This window comes from Lampetra planeri, chromosome 45, assembly GCF_965212315.1.
Source record: "Lampetra planeri chromosome 45, kcLamPlan1.2.h2, whole genome shotgun sequence".
Taxonomy (NCBI): domain Eukaryota; kingdom Metazoa; phylum Chordata; class Hyperoartia; order Petromyzontiformes; family Petromyzontidae; genus Lampetra; species Lampetra planeri.
In genome coordinates this window covers 6,596,676-6,616,802 of record NC_136151.1, presented here as the reverse complement: position 1 = coordinate 6,616,802, position 20,127 = coordinate 6,596,676, and the positions used below count along the sequence as shown (strand labels likewise).

Here is a 20,127-nt window from a genome sequence, read left to right as displayed (position 1 = left end):
TGTAGATGCTGTTGGGGCTGTGTCATCAGCAAAAACGTAAATGTCAAAGTGAAGATTAGAGATGCCTATGTGGTTGACATAGAGAGAAAACAGAACAGGGCCAAGCACAGAGCTCTGAGGAATTCCCTTAGTAATCGGGGTCCTGTCAGACCCCCATTATGGACACAATTTGAAATCGGTGAGATAAGTCGTTGCGAATCCAATTGACTGCACAATCTGAAAAATGCATCAATTTTAGCCTTTGCAACATTACAGCGTGATCCACAGTGCCACGCATGCCCAATCAGCTTTTATTTGACTGGATAGAGGGGGATAAAAGGGCATGGCATGGGCTAGAAAAGAGATGGAGCTGATGTGGTACATGAGGATGTGGGGCTGAGTGGACTTGCCGATGACCGGTACCAGCAATGTCAAGATTGGCCTGGGCAGTTGGAGGCAGTGACCATACAGCAAGAGCGGAAGGCAGAGGAGTGAAGCTCACAAAAACGAGCGGAGCGCTAGGCAGCTAAAAAAACATAACATCTCACTGGTATTGGCCAAACTTCAAAATTCTGAGAAGTTACTAAATTAACACCACAAAGCAACAGCGTTGCCCTCTACTCTGAAAACTTGGCAGGACCTTGCAAAAAATAGTCTTGCAACCAAGTCGGCTATGTACAGTGCAAAAGAACTTCAACATACATACAAGAGAGGTATTTATGGGCAAACAAGCAGAATAATAAAAATTATAATCACGGCTCATTGAAAATGTTATCTTCTATTTATAGAGTGCGTTCTCTCAAGGTGATTTATATTTAAAGAAAAACGGTAACAACAATAAAGTAAGTTATATGGTAGGGGTATGCAAGGGCCAATAAATCCGTGACAGTAACAGGGGGCACTTAGGGGTCACCAAAGGGTAGGGGTGAGGGGAGAGGACGGGAATGGGTAAACTTTGAGAGACAAACGAAAGTTAAGGAGGGAGACTGCTTAATCTAGAGGGGAATAGTCAATCATTAGAATCGGCGTGTCTCGACAGGGATCTATGACTAGGGTGAAGGAGCGAATCAAAGCCGAGTTCACCGGCCTGAGAACGGCACTGGATGAGGACGAGAGGATGGCTTTACATCGCGCGGAACTGAAGGAGAAGGAGCTGCTGTCCCAGATCGACAAGAACATCGCTCATTACAAGCACGAGATCAGCGAGCTGCATGATGCTGCCGCGCGCCTGCACACTCTGCAGGAGGAGAGGGACTCGCTCACGTTCCTGAAGGTAGAGCGCTCACGGAGCCAGGGCGATTGCCCCAGTTTGACAGAGCCCTCAGCAGTAGAGAGGCTTCTGGCCCTAGGGTTTAGATGCTCGGAACTTGAGAACACAGCTTCAATAACAATAATAATTTCCCTTAACCACGATAGTGGCTTCATTTGAAATCCCACTATCTATCTAAATTAATTATGCATCTTATCGCATTTCCTGCAGAGAATTCCACATATTACCGTGAAGATAACATTCAGATAAAGTTCAATTCTAAATACCTGATGGTATGCTATATAATCGACTATTTTATAAACAGTTGCTCTGTTGCTATCAGGTGTTTGATATCCACTCTCAAGCACCCTTAATATACATTCATGAATTGCCTCTGCACAAATAGACATTGCTTATCAATTTGAGAGGCTGTCTCAAGCCATCAGAAATGGGTCCTGCCCAAGGCTGGAGGGGACTCAAACTCTGGCAAAAGGGTTGAGATGCTCAGGTCTTGAGAAGATCGCTTCACTTATTAACCAAGGATACAGATTTGGCCTTCACAGGGTCATTAGCCAAGACGTGGGATTCATATTCCGGTCATGGGACTCGCAGAGGGAACTCGAGCGATCCCCTGGGAGTGAATGGAGGCAGCATCACAGTGACGCATCTCTCTGTATCCCACAGGGGCACCTGGAGGAGACGCGCAGGTACAGACCCTCACAGACCACGAGGCGGTGCAGTGTGGGAGCCTTGTGCTGTGTGTTTACTTGTAAAGTGATTTGAATCACCATTGTGATTGTAGTTTACTTGGATAGTGATTTTAATCCCTGTTGCATAAATTAAAGTTAACGTCAGGTGGTTCTGATGTAACCGTATGTTTAAATTACTTTAAACGATACTATCCTAGATAATTTCTTTAGAACTGCTTTGTTTTAGTTCGTTGTCATTCCACTCACCTTCGATTAGCATGCTTGGCTACGTTCGATGCGTAAGAAGCTAAATATACACATACATATGTGTGTGATGATGCTCTTTGTGATAATATGGACCATTTGCTGTGTGTGCTGGTGCTGTCTGTGATTATCTGTGTGTGGAACATCGGCTATTTATATCGAGTAGGTGTTACAAACTGGATGCGTGTGACCATGCTAATGTTGCGTAAATAGAGGACTGCATATTGCACAAGGGCTATGTTTGGGGCATGAGCTGTGTGTAGGAAATAGGTTCCATTTAATGGTTCTCCATTTTAAACGTTGTCTGCATGTGGTGATACTGTGAGTATGTTGTGATGCTGTGTGTGTGTGGTGATGATGTGTGTGTGTGTGGTTATACTGTGTGTATGTGGTGATGCTGTGTGTGGTAATTCTGTGTGTGTGGTGATGCTGGACGTGAGTTGTGACGCTGCGTGTGAGTGGTGATGCTGTGTGTGTGCTGATGCTGCGTGTGTATGGTGATGCTGTGTATGTCTGATGACGATGTGTGTGTGTGTGGTGATACTTGGTGTATGGTGATGCCGTGTGTGTGGTGATACTGTGTTTGTGTGTGTGGTGATGCTGATTGTTTTTTGCTAATCATTGTCACAGGGGAAAGGTTCCTAAAAAGTCTCCGCCCCCAGCTCCTACTCTACTGGACACCCCCACGATCCGCTCCCTTGAGACGATCATTGACAGATTCCTGCCTCTCGTCTGTGAGTTTTTACTCCAATCCAATATAGTAAATGTCCTCATGTGCTGTGAGTCTAGCCTTAGCTTAGTCTCCAATCGTTGCACAACAAACACAACCCTCCATTGCTAATAGCACTTAGTTCACTCTCATCCAGAAGTGAGGTCATCAATATCAGTGTAAAATCATAATGCATATGACGCAGTGTTAATGCCCGAGACTCACAGAAGCAGAATAAGTCTCGTTTCGAGGCTGTTACATTTAGGCTCGAGCAACTTTTATAAGTCGTAGGGTTCAGTGTCCATATTCCAGGCTCAGATGATAATTTTATCACTCTGCATATCATAAGATACGTTACAGTTACACAGGTAGTGTATTATCTAAATGTTAATGTATAGCACACGCATGAGTGTAAATCGCTCTTACAGTGCTCTATTAATACGAGACGTGTATGTTAAACTTGTTTCCCACCACACTTAGCCAACCGTGATAATCGGAGGTGTGAGTGTATAATTATTGAGTGAGGATGTCGTTGGCCAAAATAACCATTGTAGCAGATTCATCTATTAGTAGAGGAGATTTCTCGGTCATGGATGTGACCATCAGACTAGAGCCAGACTACATCACCGTTGTAATGCAAAAGGTTCATTGTTAATGCATGAGGTGCATAGCCAGGCTAACTCAGCATTAGGATTAATCAATAATGCTTGAAGCTGCTACAGTATATCCCTTCTAAGGCACCTCAAGGATTATTGGGATTGGGTGTTAATTCCCGAGGCTCACAGAGCCACACTGGGCTATAACTGTGGCTGACCATGTGTATCACTGTACATATATTACAGTGCAAAGACGACTCGGAGGCAGATCTTCTTAGGGGCTTATGCCAAGGGTTTATTAGGGGCTTACGCCAAGGGACTATTAGGGGCTTACGCCAGTTACGGGCTAATATTATTCTCCCCAGGGATAGGGTACTGGGACTCCTAACACACTGACTTACTGGGCTCTTCCCACTGCGCTGGCCCGAGGGCTCAACCAACATCGGCCGACCGGGTAAAGCAGCCACTCCTAACCCTCATGCTAGATTTCCCCTATTCCCCGTCAGCCCTACCCCTGGGTCCAAACTTCCACCCTTCACGTTCCCGGGCTCTTGCGACGACCCCGCTCACGTCACGGGCTCCAGCTTAAGTACCCCACGGAGACATGACGTCATCGCCCCGCCCCTCGTGTCACTACCCGTGACGTCATCCTACCGGAAGGTCCGCATAACGTCACATCCTGTGACGTCTCTGCACCAGAAGGTGAGCGTGACGTAATGTCCCTGACTACTCCTTTACATTACCCACCCCCCCCCCCTGTGAAAAAAAATCAACCTACCCAACGGTAACCATTACTAGGCCGCATGATACAAAGCAAAGTTTGGAGATAGTCCCCACATGGGACACCGTAAAAGTGTCCGAGGAAGGTAGGGGACGAAGAAACGGCCCCACTGGCCGTCACAGTATCCGCACGCCCCGCCAGTGTGTGCGTGACGCCGGCCCACTTCCCTGCGCAGCGTCGGCCGTCAGAACCAGCGGTGTACTGGCAGGTGTCAAGTCCATCGCCGGTACATCTGCCGGGTGAGGCGTCGCTCTGCAGGCGCACACACAGGCAGGACATCGCTCGTGCCATAACAACCCGTGCGGCCCAGCTTGTCGGATGCATCAATCGCTGGCCGCTCCTGAAGTGGGGATGAATCAGTGAGGCCAGTCGGTACATAGAAGTCGGCAGACTTCTATGACCTCGACACGGCCCTGCCAAAGGCGATGCAATTCAGGGGATGTACCAACAAGTACTTGGGGGCAGTGCAGCCACGCCATCTGGACCTTTTCCCATGGAAGGCCGATAGCCTGGTGTTTGGGCAAGCGCTCGTTAGCCGCCTGCCGGCTGGCCGAATTATTCAAGGCCGCCTGCCGTGCCTCGCGCAGCCGGTCGAGTGCGACTTTCATTGGGGCAGGCACTGGCGAGTCTTTTTTGAAGGCCCCAGGTCCAGCTGGACATACATTGGGGGCTCCGGTTCCCTCCCATACATTAAATAAAAAGGCGAGAACCTTGTCGAGGCATGCAGAGCCAACCTATACGCGGCCAGAACCCCTGGAATGAACAGGTCCCAGTCCGATTGGGACGTACTCACGTGGTGGCACAGCATGGATGTGAGGGTGCGGTTCAAGCACTCTACCATCCCGTTGGACTAGGGTGGTCGGGCGAAGTGCGGATTTTCTTTGTGCCAAGGAGGTCACAGACCTCCTTGAGCAACCGAGAAGAAAAGTTCCGCCACTGATCAGTCAAGAGCCGTTACGGCGCACCTTTGTCAATAACATACCCCTGTACGAATGCCTCAGTAATGGACGAGGCCGACTGGTCCATCAGAGGCCACGCCATAAGCCAATGTGTGAGGTACTCAACTCACACAAAGAGGTACCTGTGGCCCCGTTGGGATGCTGGGAATGGCCCCAGAATGTCGAGTGCCACGAGCTCATTGACAAAAGAAACCCAGATGGACTGCAGCGGGGCCTGATCCTGGCCAACTGGGGCCTTCCTCCGCGCACAGTCATGGCAACCCTTCAAAATCAGTGCCACGTCATCCTCCACACGCGGCCAATAGTAGACCCGTTTAAGGGTGAACAAGGTCTCATTGTAGCCCAGGTGCATAAGTTTCTCGTGAATGGCTCGGGTCAATTTACCTCGCACGCCAATGGGCACAACCACACAATAGCGCTCCAACTGGGCATCCCAACGCATGAGGAGGCCGTCATGCACGGCGATCACCGGGGCAGCTGACGGAGCTGAGCTCCGGGCATTTGACCCAACACGGCGTCGTAGCCTCATCAGAGAGGAATCCTCCATCTGCAACTTAGACCATACCTCTCAGGGGAGTCCCAGGCTGAAATCAACAGGCAACGCCACACCCGGAGGGGGCGCCGCTTCGGCCGATGCAACCAACTGGGCCGCGTTGTCCACTGGGGCCTTGCAGCGGGCTAGAACCCAGGGCACAAGCCCACCCGCCGTCTGTAGGCAGCCTGGAAAGGCCATCCGCATTCCCATGCTGTGTCCCCTTCCTGTGGATGACGTCGAAGGGGTACTCTTGGAGCACCTCGAGCCAGCGGGACAGCTGACCTGAGGGCTGGTCAATCCGCAGGGAATATTGCAGGGCCGCATGGTCGGTCCGGATGGTAAACCGCCTACCATACAAATAGGGCCTGTACAGCTGGACTAAAAACACTATGGCCAGCAGCTCCCTCCGGGTCACACAGTACCGCTGTTCAGTGGGAGACAAAACATGGCTGCCATAGGCAACAACCCTCTCAACCCCGTCGACCACCTGAGCCAGGACAGCCCCAATGCCCGTGTCACTGGCATCGGTGTTGAGGAGGAACGGTTTGGAGAAGTCCGGATACCCCAGGGGTGGCGCATCCACCAAGGCCGTGCGAAGCGCCACAAAAGCGGCTTCCTCCTCTATCCCCCAGCAAAACTTTTGACCTTTGGCAGAGAGTGCGTGCAGTGGTTTCGCAATTGTCGCAAAATCGCGGACGAACCGACGATAGTACATTGCGAAGCCAACGAAGCTACGAACCTCAGCGACAGATGTAGGAGTCGGCCACGTCCGGACACAAGCTGTCTTTTCCGGATCCGTGGCAACACCTGACGCACTCACAATGTGTCCCAAATACTTCACCAATGGTTACAATAAATGAAATGTCTGTGGTTTGAACTTCAAGCCCGCGGCCCACACTTTGAGGAACATTGCCTCAAGGCGTTGCAAGTGCTCGTCAAACGTACAGCCGAAAACAATAACATCGACCAAGTAGATTAAACAAGATTCCCACTGCAGTCCCGCCAAGACCATCTCCATGAGACGCTGGAAGGTGGCCGGGGCCGAATGGAGACCCATAGCAATCCGATTGAATTGGAACAGCCCCTGGGGTGTGCGGAACGCTGTCTTGGGTCTAGAGGCCTAGTCCAGTGGCAACTGCAGAAGCCTGAGAGCAAGTCTCGGGTCGAAAAGAACCGCACACCCGAGAGAGCGTCCAGGGAATCATCCAAGCGAGGCAATGGATATGCATCAGCCACCGAGATCTTGTTTAATTTACGGAAGTCGACGCAGAAACAGAGACTCCCATCCCGTTTCTTGACTAGCACAATGGGGGCACCCCAAGGGCTAGTGGATGGGGAGATAATGTCCACTGCCAACATCTCGTCACCTCCGGAGCGGACATGATCCTTTTCCGCCGGGCTAAAGCGGTGCGAATTTAGCCATCGACCAACACACGGACTTGTACGCCGCATCAAAGCGGTCTTGGAAGGCCGCGGTGAGATGCGGAGCCACGGCGGCAACCGCGGCGGAATCCGGAGTCGTGGCGGGGAGCGGAGCCGCGCCCGCACCGGCGGCAGTGTGCAGAGCGGCGGTGACCATGGGGGCGGCCATGACGGTGGTCATGGCGGCAATTTGCAGCGTCGCATCCAAAATGGCGCCCGGTCACGATGTCGCATGCAAAATGGCGCCCGATGGTGGCGTCGCGTCGAAAATGGCGCCCAACTCCCACGGCGCGTCGGTTGCGGAGTTGGCACCAAATTCAAAAGAAGCGGGAGCCGAAATGGCGGGAATCTGCCGCTCACGCTTAAAAAATGTCGGAAACGTGCACCCGCTCGCCCACCTCGGCCATTATGACGGCAAGCTGTGCCATCGTCCGCTGGAGCAGCTCCAGCTGCCCTGCAATGGCCCGCTACATGTCTGGCGGCGGTGCGCCGACTCCCCCGGGCGTCGTCTCCTCCTGCTCCGGCTTGGCCGGCTCCACGGGGCGCATCTCCGGGACCCCGGTTTCCGGGATCGCCGCAAGACCCTCCTCCACGTTGTCATCATCGTCGGACTGCACCACCGGCGGGATTCTTCATCTGGCAGTGAGCACTGAAGTCACTTCTGGCACCAGTTGTTACGGTGCAAAGACGACTCGGAGGCAGATCTTTTCAGGGGCTTACACCAAGGGTTTTTAGGGGCTTACGCCAAGGGACTTTAAGGGGCTTACGCCAGTTACGGGCTAAGAGCTACTATAATTCTCCCCAGGGATAGGGTACTGGGACTCCTAACACACTGACTTACCGGGCTCTTCCCACTGCACCGGCCGAGGGCTCAACCAACATCGGCCGACCGCATAAAGCAGCCACTCCTAACCCTCGTGCTAGATTTCCCTTATTCCCCGTCAGCCCTTCCCCTGGGTCCCGACTTCCACCCTTCACGTTCCCGGGCTCCTGCGACGACCCCGCTCACGTAAAGGGCTCCAGCTTAAGTACCCCAGGGAGACATGACGTCATCGCCCCGCCCCCGTGCATGACGTCACTGCCCGTGACGTAATCATACCGGAAGGTCCGCATGACGTCACATCCTGTGACGTCACCGCACCAGAAGGTGAGCATGACGTAATGTCCCCGACTACTCCTCTACACATACATACACATACATTACTATTGCCCATGTTTTGTAATACCTCTACGTTAACATACAGCACACACACGAGTGTAAAGGAGTATTACATGAGCTCTATTAACACTACACGTGTGTATTATTGAATGAGGATGCTGTTGATATGTTGTGTGTGTGAGTGTTTTACTCAGAGACACTGTAGCTGAGATTCTTATGATTCATTATTAGTATTTGACGCTGCGATATCCAGACTCAGACACAGGATTCTTAGGGTTCAGTGTTAATGCTGAAAGCTCTAAGAATCAAAGACACCTTTAGGATTCTGTGTTAATATTCAGAGGTTAGTAAGACGGACAGCTAAGGGCTTGACCTTGGTTGACCGTGTAAATCACTACCTAGACAAAAAGGTTAATTACTATGAAACATATATCAATGTACCTACATATTAAAATATAGCACATACACACAGATGAGTGCAAATCACTATTACATGAGCTCTATTAACACTACACGTGTGTACAATTGAGTGAGGATGCTATTGCTATTCTGCGTGTGAGTCTGACACACACACGCTAGGGCTAAGATGTTTAGGATTCATTATTAGTGCTTGCGGCAGCGAGATACAGACACATTGAGGATTCTTAGGGTTCAGTGTTACAGCCTGAAGCTCTCAGAATCAAAGGCAACTTTAGGTTTCATTAGACAGCCAGGCCAAGGCATCAGCTAAGTTGCCCGTGCAAATCACTACACAGGCAACATCAAATTAATTACAAAAGAACACGTATCAACATATACTAATACGTTGATATAGACAGAAATCCCTTGTGTAAAGGAGAGCCGACACAAGATTGCAGGGGGTTCGTCTTTTAATCCTTTTCTCCCATCCACACCTGTCCCCAGCCATCCCAATCTCGTTCCCGCAAAAGGCCCCTTTTCCCGCCCGTTCTCCCCTTATATCTCCTCGATTACCCCTCCCACTAACCCTCCTATTGGTGGGAATCCTTCCCCTGACACCCCTACATCACCCACCCCCCCCCTCCCCCGGAGAAAAAAAAAAACGTCCTCGGTTCTGCCTCCCCCATGGACCATTTAAGTCTCCCCCCACTGACAGTGACGACAGCCCTTAACCCCCCCACAACCATACAATGCAATATAACGCAACAAAATCAATTGAGCGGCCTGCCCGGGTCTCCAGCCAGCGTCCCGTAACAGCCCGGACATCCACAGGCAGAAGATGACCGAGGCGGTCCCCTCCTTCGAAGGCCCTCTCGTTGTGGTCCCTGGTTCGGTGGCGCCGGTGTCGCCTTGCCTGCTGCCGCTGTCTCTCTGGCCCCCGCGGCCCCCAATTGTGCCGCCGCTCCGTCAGGCCTAACATGGGGCGCTGTAGGTGACAAGGGAACACAGGGCACCGAACCCCTTGCCGGTCGATGCGTGGTGGTCGGCGACCTTGGCCCGGGTAGGGATGATGATGATGATTATGATGTTGGTGGTGATGATGGTGGAGAGATGTATGGCTTAAGGCGGGTGGGGTGTACAAACCATCGTCGCTTACCCAGTTGGACCTGGACGCACTGCGGTCGGAGTGTTTTAATGACCTCGACCGGCCCTTTCCAGGGTCGGTGCAGCTTTGGTGAGAGGCCAACCGGCACCTGAGGACAGTGTAGCCATGCCTGGTCCCCGACTTTAAAGGGCTTGGCTGTCACTGTCCTCTCCCGTATCCGTACATTACTCTCTTGGCTCGTGGCCGATGAGGCCTCGGCTGCTTGGCGGGCCTCTCTCAAATAAATGAGTGAGGTTTTTAGTGCCTTTGGCCATGCGTCAGCTCTTGCGGGAATGTCCGTCAGCTGCACCTCAATAGGCGGAACGGGATCCCGTCCGTACATCAGGAAAAACAGCGAGAACCCCGTTGCCGCGTGCGGGGCCACCCTGTACGCCCTAAGACCGATGGAATGTGGAGGTCCCAGTCGGAGTGGTTTTCGTCCACCACTTGGGACAGCATGGCAGCTATGGTGCGGTTAAGCCGCTCCACCATCTCATCGGTCTGCGGATGATACGGAGATGTTTGGACCTTTTTAGTGCCCAGGATAGAGCAGACGTCCTTCAATAGCCGTGAGGAGAAATTCCTGCACTGATCCGTGAGCAACCGCTCCGGTGCCCCCTTATCAAGGACATAGCCCCCCACGAAGGCATCGGCGATGGTCTGTGCCGTTTGGTCCGGGAGGGCTCACGCCATCGGCCACCTCGTGCAGTACTCGACCCCAACCAACAGGTATTTATTTCTCCGTGGCGTGACCGGCAGTGGTCCCAGGATGTCCAATGCAACCAATTTGTTGACCCTGGTCACCGTGATGGGCTGTAGGGGCGCCCGGCTTACCCGGGGTGGCGGCTTTCGCCGCGCACATTTGACGCAGGTAGCGACCCATCGGTGCACGTCAGCGGTCATGCCTGGCCAAAGTACCGACCCTGTAATGTGTACAGTGTCTTCCGCCCTGCCAGGTGCAGCAGCTGGCGGCCGTGTAAGTCCATAACCAATTGTTGATGCAGCGACTCCGGAACTACCAGGCATCGCCGGCACCCTGTCGGGTCCCATCGCATGAGGAGGTCCTCCTATACGATGTACTCCTCCCCCCCTGCCTCTGCTGAGGCGCATAGCATTCGCAGTGGGGCTTCCTCCAACTGTAGACATCTCCAATCGTCCAAGGTCAGCCCCAGGTCGTGGTCGGTCAGATGGACCTCACCCTGTGTGCCCTCCACCGTGCATAAGGGAGCGATGACCGTCCCCCCTCCGGCCTCACCTCCTTGCAGCATGCCCCGCCTGTGGTGCATGCACAAGGGCCCTGGGGCGCCAGCTGGGACAATGCGTCTGCGTTGGCATGTCTGGTCCCCTTGCGATGCACCACTTTGTACCTGTACTCCTGCAGGCGCTCTATCCACCTAGCCAGCTGGCCCAAAGGCTGGTCTATGCGGAGCGAATACTGCAAGGCCGCGTGGTCAGTGCGGACCGTAAATTTGCAACCATACAGGTAGGGTCAGAACTGCTGCATGAAGTGAACGACTGCCAGGAGTTCCCTACGTGTGATGCAGTAGCGCTCCTCCGCTGATGAAAGCACGCGACTACCATAGGCGATAACCACCTCCCGACCCCGCTGGACTTGCGACAAGACACTACCGATGCCCACATCGCTGGCATTCGTGTCCAGGACAAAGGGGAGGCCAAAATCCGGAAAGGCCAATGGTGGTGCATCTGTCAGACGCGAGCGCAGCTGCTGGAATGCCTCTTCCTCCAGAGGGCCCCAATAAAACCTCTGGTTCTTCGCCGTCAACACGTGCAAGGGCTTGACAATGGTTGCGAAATTGAGCACAAACCGGCGGTAGTAAGAAACGAAACCCATAAACCGGCGTACCTCTGGAACCGTTGTGGGAACAGCCCATGCCCTCACGCAGGCCGTCTTTTCCGGATCTGTAGCCACTCCAGACTCACTGACGACGTGGCCCAAGTAGCGTACCGACGACTGCATATGGTGGCACTTTGATGGCTTGAGCTTCAAGTTCGCGTTCCGGAACCGCAGGAATACCTGACGTAATCAGTCAATGTGTTCCTCGAATGATCGGCTGAAGACAATGACGTCGTCCAGGTAGATGAGGCACGTTTCCCATTGGAGGCCTGCTAAGGCCAACTCCATTAAGCATTGGAACGTCGCCGGCTCAGTCTGGAGGCCCATAGGCAGGCAGTTGAAATCAAACAGGCCCTGTGGTGTCCGGAACGCTGTTTTAGGCCGGGAGTCCGCGTCTAGTGGGACCTGCCAGAACCCAGACAATAAATCTAGCGTATTGAAAATTTTTGCTCCCGCCAGTGCATCCAATGAGTCGTCGATACGTGGTAGGGGATATGCGTCGGCAAGCGTGACGGCATTGAGGCGTCGGAAGTCCACACAGAATCTCAGTGACCCATCTGACTTCTTTACTAGGACCACCGGTGCCCCCCAGGGACTCGAGGACGGAGAAATTATGTCGGCCCGCAGCATCTCCTGCACCGCTTGTTGAATGTGCCCTTTTTCCATGGGGCTCATTCTATATGTGCTTTGGCGCAGGGGTTCGGCGTCTCCCATGTTGATGTGGTGCTGTGACAGATTTGTGCGTCCTAGGTTGAACGGTCCCCGGCTGAACACGTCCGAGAACTCATGCAATAACGAGTGCAGCTGGTGTTTCTGGTCGGGCGGCAATCCCGGCTCAGGCCCCGCCAGCTGGTCCATCCACGATTCGGCCCCTCTGTCCTCGGACTGGCTGATGCTGCCTACAAGCTCGGGCTCCGTCCCGGGGGCTCCTAGTGACAAGGGACTAACATGGGCCAGAACCGTTCCCTCCTGCACCGTCGCTGTTCTATTGGAGGTGTTCAGCACCTGAATGAACAGATGCTGGTTCCTCTGGACAATAGTTTCGGCTCCCACCAGCGCATGGCGATCCGTGGCAGCTGACGCCGGAGACACCAGGATGGGTGAGTCTGGCCGGGCTGTCACGAGGGAGGACCGATATCGCAGCGGAATCAGCATCTGGGCTACTGGGGGAATGGAGACAGACTTACTGACCAGAGCCTGCACGTAAGGTACACCCCGGCCGGCCCCCTCCGCCTTCAGGAATTGGAGATGCGTTCCCTGGACTTCCACCCGCCCATTGGCCAGATCAATTTTCATTGGCATCCTCCTCAGAAAGTTCGTCCCCAACAGGCAGGGTACGGGCAACATTGCGGAGGATGGGTCCTGCTACCGAAAGCTGCCCAATCTGTATCGGGGCTTCAACCTGGCCCAGGAAGCCCATGCTGCCTCCATTTGCTGCAATGAACGTCGTCTCGACGGGGACTAAAGGTCGGTTTTTATCCGGCAGCATCTCGTGCATGGTGCTCGAGATGATCGTGGCTGACGCCCCCGTGTCAACCAAGATACGTGTCGACACTCTCGCGATTTCACCGACCAGGACCGAGGTTCCTGACGTGGACACTACCGCCCGCCTTGCCAGCTTCCTCCATTGTGTGGCTGAGTCCGTCCACTGACCAGGCGGCGTCTCGTTATCCTGCGGTGCATGGTGAGATGATGGGGGATGGATGTAAATGGACCGAAGATGGGGTTCCCCCCTTTGGAGTGCGTCGCAGCAGGGTGAATGCGCCCTTGTTACATGGTGTGGGCTCCCCCCTGGGGTGTGGGCTGGGCTCTCTATGCGGTGCAAATCTCCCCCCCTTGGTGACGTAAGATGGGCCCCCCTTTGGAGTGCGTCACAGCAGGGTGAATGCGCCCTTGTTACATAGTGTGGGCTTCTCCCTGGGGTGCAAGCTGGGCTCTCTATGTGGTGCAAATTGCCCCCCTTTGGTGACATAGGATGGGCCTCCCTTGTAGTGGGCGGTGGGGATTGGGGGGTGGGCCTTCCCGTGAGCCCATCCCTTCTCCCCTCCCCTTCCTTTGTCACGTGGGCGTGGGCCCCCTTCATGGTGTGGTCCCCCTGGTCCTGTCTCGCTCTGCCGCCAAGCGATGGTGAGGCGGGGCGTGGAACTGCTCCAGGGCGCAACGGCAATTGTGTGTGCTGCCTCAGCCCAGCGGCCGTTGCCCCTGGCAACTCGCCGGTGTCGCAGGTAACTAGTGACGTCACTTCCGGTCGCGACGTCACGTCCGCCCACGAAACCACGCCCATCCGCGACGCCACGTCCGCGACGCCACGTCTGTCCATGATGTCACTTCCGGTCGCGACGGCACGTCCGGCCGCGATGTCACTTCCGGTTGTGATGTCATGTCCGCCCGCGACGCCACTCCTGGCCGCGACGCCACGTCCGGTCGCGACGTAACTTCCGGCCCCGGCGCGGTCCCCTTGCGCGGTCCCCTTGCGCGGTCCCTGGCCCCGGCACGATTCCTGGCCCCGGCGCGATTCCCGGTGCGGTTCCCGGCCCCGGTGCGATTCCCGGCGCGGTCCCCGGCCCCGGCGGGATTCCCGGCGCGGTTCCTGGCCCCGCGCGATTCCTGGCGCGGTTCCCGGCCCCGCGCGATTCCCGGCGCGGTCCGCGACACCACTTCCGGCCGCGACGTCGCTTCCGGCCGCGACGTCACGTCCGTTCGTGACGCCACTTCCGGTCGCGACGCGATCGCAGTTTGCGACGCGATCCCCGGCCTCGGCGCGATCCCCGGCGCGGTCCTCGGCCCCGGCACAATCCCCTTCCCCCGACCAGGACAGTGGGGCCCGGGGCCCGACACCGACGGCGCCCACCCCGAGGAGGCTCCCGGTGAGGTCGCGGCGTCTGGGGTGTATTTTTTCGGCCCGAACGAGAGGCCGGGCAGGACGGCGTCACTCGCCTGGATCCTGTCGGCGTTCGGCCCCAGTGGGTTCCAGGTGGCGTTAGCGGCCTCCGGCTCCGTGCGGCACCCCCTCGCCACATGCCCCTCTCGCGTTCCGTCGGGGTGGCTCGGCGTGGTGTTGTAGAGGCGGCTGCCAGCGACGCGGCGGCTGGTCGCACCTCTGGTCTCTCTGTTCCGCCAGCCCCCGGATCGCCGCATACACCTCCCGCAGCGATGGCTCCGGCTCAGACGTCGGGGGTCCGTTCCCAGCTGCCCACAGGCAGCCTGCGGCGACGGTGCAGGTTCGGCGGTTGGTGTCGCTGGACTCAGTAGCGCCGCGGCAACGGCTCGGCTGTTCCCCCCCGCCGCGCCAGCCACCTGGCCCACGGGTGGCGCCCGGCCCATGACCTGTTCGTGGGCTTGGATGGTCCGGGCAGCCCACAGCGAGGTGCGTTCCCCCGGCGTCACCACGGGCATTACAATGCCAGCGCGGCAAGCGTAGGCGATGAGGTGCTCGACCACGAGTTCCTCGAGCGCTTTTTCAGCCAGGCGAGGGAAATCCCTCCACACCAACACGAGCAGTGCACCCCTGTAGGCTAAAGAGGATTATCTAGCCCCTCGCTGGCGGTCCTGGAACCGTTTAAAGGCTCCTTCAGCTGGGCAGTAGATTTCCCCCAAAGCCTCGTAGGCCGCCTGTAGCGTGGTCTTGCTGTGCGAGGAAAGGGAGGTGTCAGAGGAGAGCGCATCGTCGTCCAGAACGGATGGCAACGCTCGTAGTGCCTCTTCATCTGACCACTCGAGAGCGTGGAAGGCAGCCTCGAATCGGCGAACAAACGCCTCCCAATGTCCTCCCTCGGCCACGAACTTGTCGACGGGCCCCAGCCGACGCGCCCATCCTGCCACCTGCTCTCCGTGTTGGTGTTTAGCCCTGGGGGTTTTGGCGGGAGCGGCGGCGGCTGGCGTGACGAGGTTGGTTGCGGCTCCTGCCCGGCTGGCTGGTCGGCCTCCGGGTCCCGTGGCCTCTCCTCCCGTGGTACGTGTGGGGGTGGGGGTCCCGGTGCTGGCGGGCCCCCCATAGGGAGCCTCTGCAGTAGCTCCTGGAGTGCCCTCTCCACGCGGGCCATGCGGTCCTCCATGGGGTCCTCCAGGAGATCCGGGCCCCCTGCTGCTGCTTCTGGTAGCAGGCCCCCTTGTTGCCCGGGATGGGAAGGATCCCCGGCCCCTGCTTCCTCTTCCCTTGGCTCTTTTCCGCGATGATTCTTTTTCGTAGCCATTGTAAATCCCACCGCTGCCACCAGATGTAAAGGAGAGCCGACACAAGATTGCAGGGGGTTCGTCTGTTAATCCTTTTCTCCCATCCACAACTGTCCCCAGTCGTCCCATTCTCGTTCCCGCAAAAGGCCCCCTTTTCCCGCCCGTTCTCCCCTTATATCTCCTCAATTCACATATTTTAAGTTCTCATCCTTGCATTAGAATATATAGAGCAGTTCATAGTTTTATGGTATCGTGTGGTAATGCTCCATCACGTGTTTTAAATCTATTACACAGTGGCTATTGAACTGAAGCTTGACTTAAAAAAATTTAATCGCAAATCAAATCGCAATATCTGTCAGAAAAATCGCACTTAAGAGATTCTCCCCAAATCGTGCAGCCCCAGCGCACAGAGCGCCCCACCTCCTGGCACCTCACAAAGCCCCGCAGGGGCTGGGCCTGGGCCTGGGCAGGGCTCGCACAGGCGGCCACCACCCTGCCTAGCAAGTGCTACAAGCTGCGGGGCCGCGTGGCGGGGCAGCAGATGGCGGGGCAGACAAACGCAACGCTGTACTGTACTTATGTGCTCTCGCCAGCTGCGCCGCCTGACTTCGCCAACGCGCGGTGACCGGCGTGGTGAAGTATGGTCAAATGTCCCCCGTGACCCACACGGTGTAGGGGGGCCCTCATCCAGCAGCGGATTGACAAAGTGCCCGTTACATGTCATCACACCGATAGCTACGCATTAAAATGTTGTATAACAATGCTCATTATGAATTGCTTTATTGTAGTGTACGTGCGTGTTAGTGCACGAGTGCTATTGTTATAGTGGTGCTGTTGTTACACGGCTACTGTGATTATCGTTACTGCAGACGGACGCTCACCAACTCTGGACCCAAACTCAGCCTACAACAAGCTCCAGATTTCCTCGGATCTCAGGACGGTGACGTGGACCGCTGTCTCCCAGGGTCGCCCCTATCACCCACACCGCTTTGATTACTGGCGACAAGCCCTGTGCTCCGAGAGCTTCTCGTCGGGTCAGCACTATTGGGAGGTGGACGTGGGGAGTGCGGCGGGGAGCTGTCAGGTTGGAGTCGCGTACGGGACGATCGCACGCAAAGGGAGCGGTAAAGAGTTCAGGCTGGGAGAGAACGACTCATCCTGGGTTTTATGGAACTCTAACAACAGCTGCTACGTGTGTCATGGTGGTGTACAGACCTCAGTGCCGGTGAGGGATCCTCCCCGGAGATTCGGGTGTCACCTGCACTGGGAGGCGGGGCTGCTTTCGTTTTATCGCGCCGACTCCATGGAGCTGCTGCACTCCATCCACCACTCGTTTAGTCAACCGCTCTACCCCGCACTGTATGTGTGTGGTGATGTTGGTGACTCGGTGAGGATTCTGGATCTGAGTCGTGCGTCCTGAGAGCACAGAGTGTGAGAAGAGCAGAGAAACGGGCACAACGCACAGACTCACGCACACAAAGACACAGATCCCCCGTGTAGCCTTAGACTGTTGGGGCAAGGGCTGGTGCAGAGCAACTATGATGGCCAGCACGGCACACAAGAGGGTGGGGCGCCAACACCATGCCCGGCCGCCTTTGTCTTCCCAGTGGTGACGTTTACACACTGCACCAGGGACTCATTTGAGGCTGAGTCGACCTAGGGGAGGCCCATGACCGGTTTACGAACAACATTGGTAGCGATTATTTGAATCGGTTTTGGGTCTCCCCTAGGTCGACTCAACCTCAAATGAGAACCTGCTGCGGTGTGTAAACATCGCCACTGGGGAGACAAAGGCGGGTCAGGCGTGGTGCTGGCCACTAACCCCCTCTTGTGCTGTGGCGGCCTTCATAGGTGGTGGTTAACAGCACTTGCCCCAACAGTATTTTAAGGTTATATGGGGATCTTTGTCTTTGGGTGAGTGGGTTGGTGTATGTGCCTTTCTCTGTGTGTGTCTTGTTATTGTGTCTGTGTCTTTGTGTCTATGCGTGTCTTTGTGTGTGTCCGGGCATGGCGCTGGCCACCCATCCTCTCGTGTGTCACAGTGCCAGTCTTCATAGTTGCTACTCGCTACTAACAGCACTTGCCCCAACAGTCTGTTAAGGCTACACGGGGGATATTTGTCTTTAGTGTATAGAGGGGCATGTGCATAGTGTGGGGTAAAGCGGTGGTGCAGTGGTTAGTGCACGGGTGGGGGAGGGCGTGGGGAGCCAAGGTTCTCTCTGACGCCATCGTCCCTCGCACCGCGCGCCACGTGGCGCTCAACGCCGAGAGGGCGGAGCTCCACCGCGGGCGTGCTGGGAACACGCGTCACGTGACGCTACGGGGTGACACGCGCCGTCCCCTCGCGGTCGCTCGCTCGTTGGGCGATAAATCCGGGGTGGGAATGGGATGGCATCACTAGGGTGGACTACTCGTAGTGTGTGTTGAGCGTCGATGGGCAAAAACATTTTTGTTATAACCATGGGGTCGAGGGCCTCCTCCACCCACACAAAGTAGTTTTATTTTACAGGGCATAGAGAGACAGAAGCTATTTTCACACCTAGTAGGAGGGCTTTCACCACCAATATTTTTCGTAATAAAGGTTTGTTTTAATCTTGATTTGAAGCTTTCGTGAATGCAGTGATCTATACTCTTTGGTTCTTTTGGTAAAGTCACGTAGGTATAAAATAAAATAAATCATGACGTTTGGGGCACAACACAAGCATCCGTCATCATGTGGAATAATGACGCTTGTGTTGCACCCGAAACGTCGTGATTGTTTTTTTATTTTATACCTACGTGACTTTACCGACAGAACCAAAGAGTAAAGGTTTGTTTTGTTCAACGTTTTAATTATCTTTGGACCTCCAACCACAACCTTCGATTCATGGGATAACGCCTTCCTCTGCTGACAAAATTTGAACTTTCTTTTGACTTTGAAGTCTGTTAATTAAGCCTGATATATATCTAGAGTGAAGATTTACCTTACACTACAACACGACTAATATTGTCTCAAAACGCATAAATAACACAGAGACACTGTGTTATTACAGGGATAGAGACAACACAAACTCCAAATTTCCAGCAGCTTTCAGGGTCATAATCCAACCCACGACCTCCTGCATACCTGACGAGGGAGTTAACATCTCCGAGCCACCGCAGCGCCCCTCGATAACATGAGACACCAATCCGGTGTGAACCCAACCTCGAGTCTCAGGTTGTTTAGCAACGCGTTTATGATTTGAGACGCATTGATTATATCGTACCAGCTGTGTACTTGTGTGAACGCGAATCGCATTGTGCTCTGGGCTGTGGGTGAGATTTTTATTTGCTTCATTGTTGGCATGGATTTGACTTGTATTTTTTCATTTTTGTGACCCAGGTCACTCTTGTCAATGATACTCATCCTGATCTCCTGAGTTCTCACCTTATTGAATTTTAATTCAACTCGACTCGATCATCAGCAGAAGTATCATCAGCAGCAGAATTAGTAACAGGAACAACAACATCAACATCAGTAGCTCCATCATTATCAGCATCAGGAGTAGAACCAGCAGCATCAATAATAATATAATCATTATCAGCAGTAACAGAATCATCATCAGTAGCAGCAGCAAACGCAGCAGCAATCACTCTTGCAACCGAGACTCATCCTGGTCTCTTGAGTTCTCACCTGGTTGAACAAATAGACTTTAACACGTAGGCTTTCACGACCAATATTATTCATAATAAAGGTGTTTTGGGTTAGATCGCGTAAATATCAATAGACTTGATTGTGTTCTTGGTTACCTGTGAATTGGAATCACATTTTATTGTGGGTCAAGGGTGAATGTGTGTGGGGTGATGAATAAAAACATTATATCTGAACATGTTTACTGTGCTGGGATGTGTGGGCTCACGTGGTGGTGAGTTTCCTCGTCTCTGTGGCTTGTCGGTGGCAGTTTGACATCGTGATATCAGTGGCCTGTAATCCCACACTGTAGAGGCGAGAGTTGGTGGGACCCCTCGAATGTTGTGAAACTCACTTCCCGAGGGAGCCGAGGAGAACTCTGTACAGCAAAGTATGGACTAAAATCGTCTGTCCCTTCTGTATGGGATTGAGTGTAGTGCTGTTTCAGGCGCAGATTTTATCCCGGTCCTCCTATTTCTTCCCACATGCATACACACATTCATTGACTAAAAACATCTTAATATATATAGAGGAGCGCAGAGATTTGGTAATGAGTTTTCACATG

General features: G+C 54.4%; 1 protein-coding gene across 1 annotated transcript in view; it reads left to right on the top strand.

Moving 5' to 3' along the window:
- The window catches only part of LOC144733063 (E3 ubiquitin/ISG15 ligase TRIM25-like), a 39,272-nt gene extending 19,513 nt beyond the window's left edge, over positions 1-19,759 (top strand). Inside the window, exons 3-6 of the mRNA XM_078614799.1 lie at positions 1,019-1,252; positions 1,913-1,935; positions 2,812-2,915; positions 16,783-19,759. Of these exons, the coding sequence (XP_078470925.1) occupies positions 1,019-1,252; positions 1,913-1,935; positions 2,812-2,915; positions 16,783-17,333 (912 nt within the window). The 3' untranslated portion in view covers positions 17,334-19,759. The remainder of the gene's footprint in view (positions 1-1,018; positions 1,253-1,912; positions 1,936-2,811; positions 2,916-16,782) is intronic.
- The last annotated feature ends 368 nt before the right edge of the window (positions 19,760-20,127 follow it).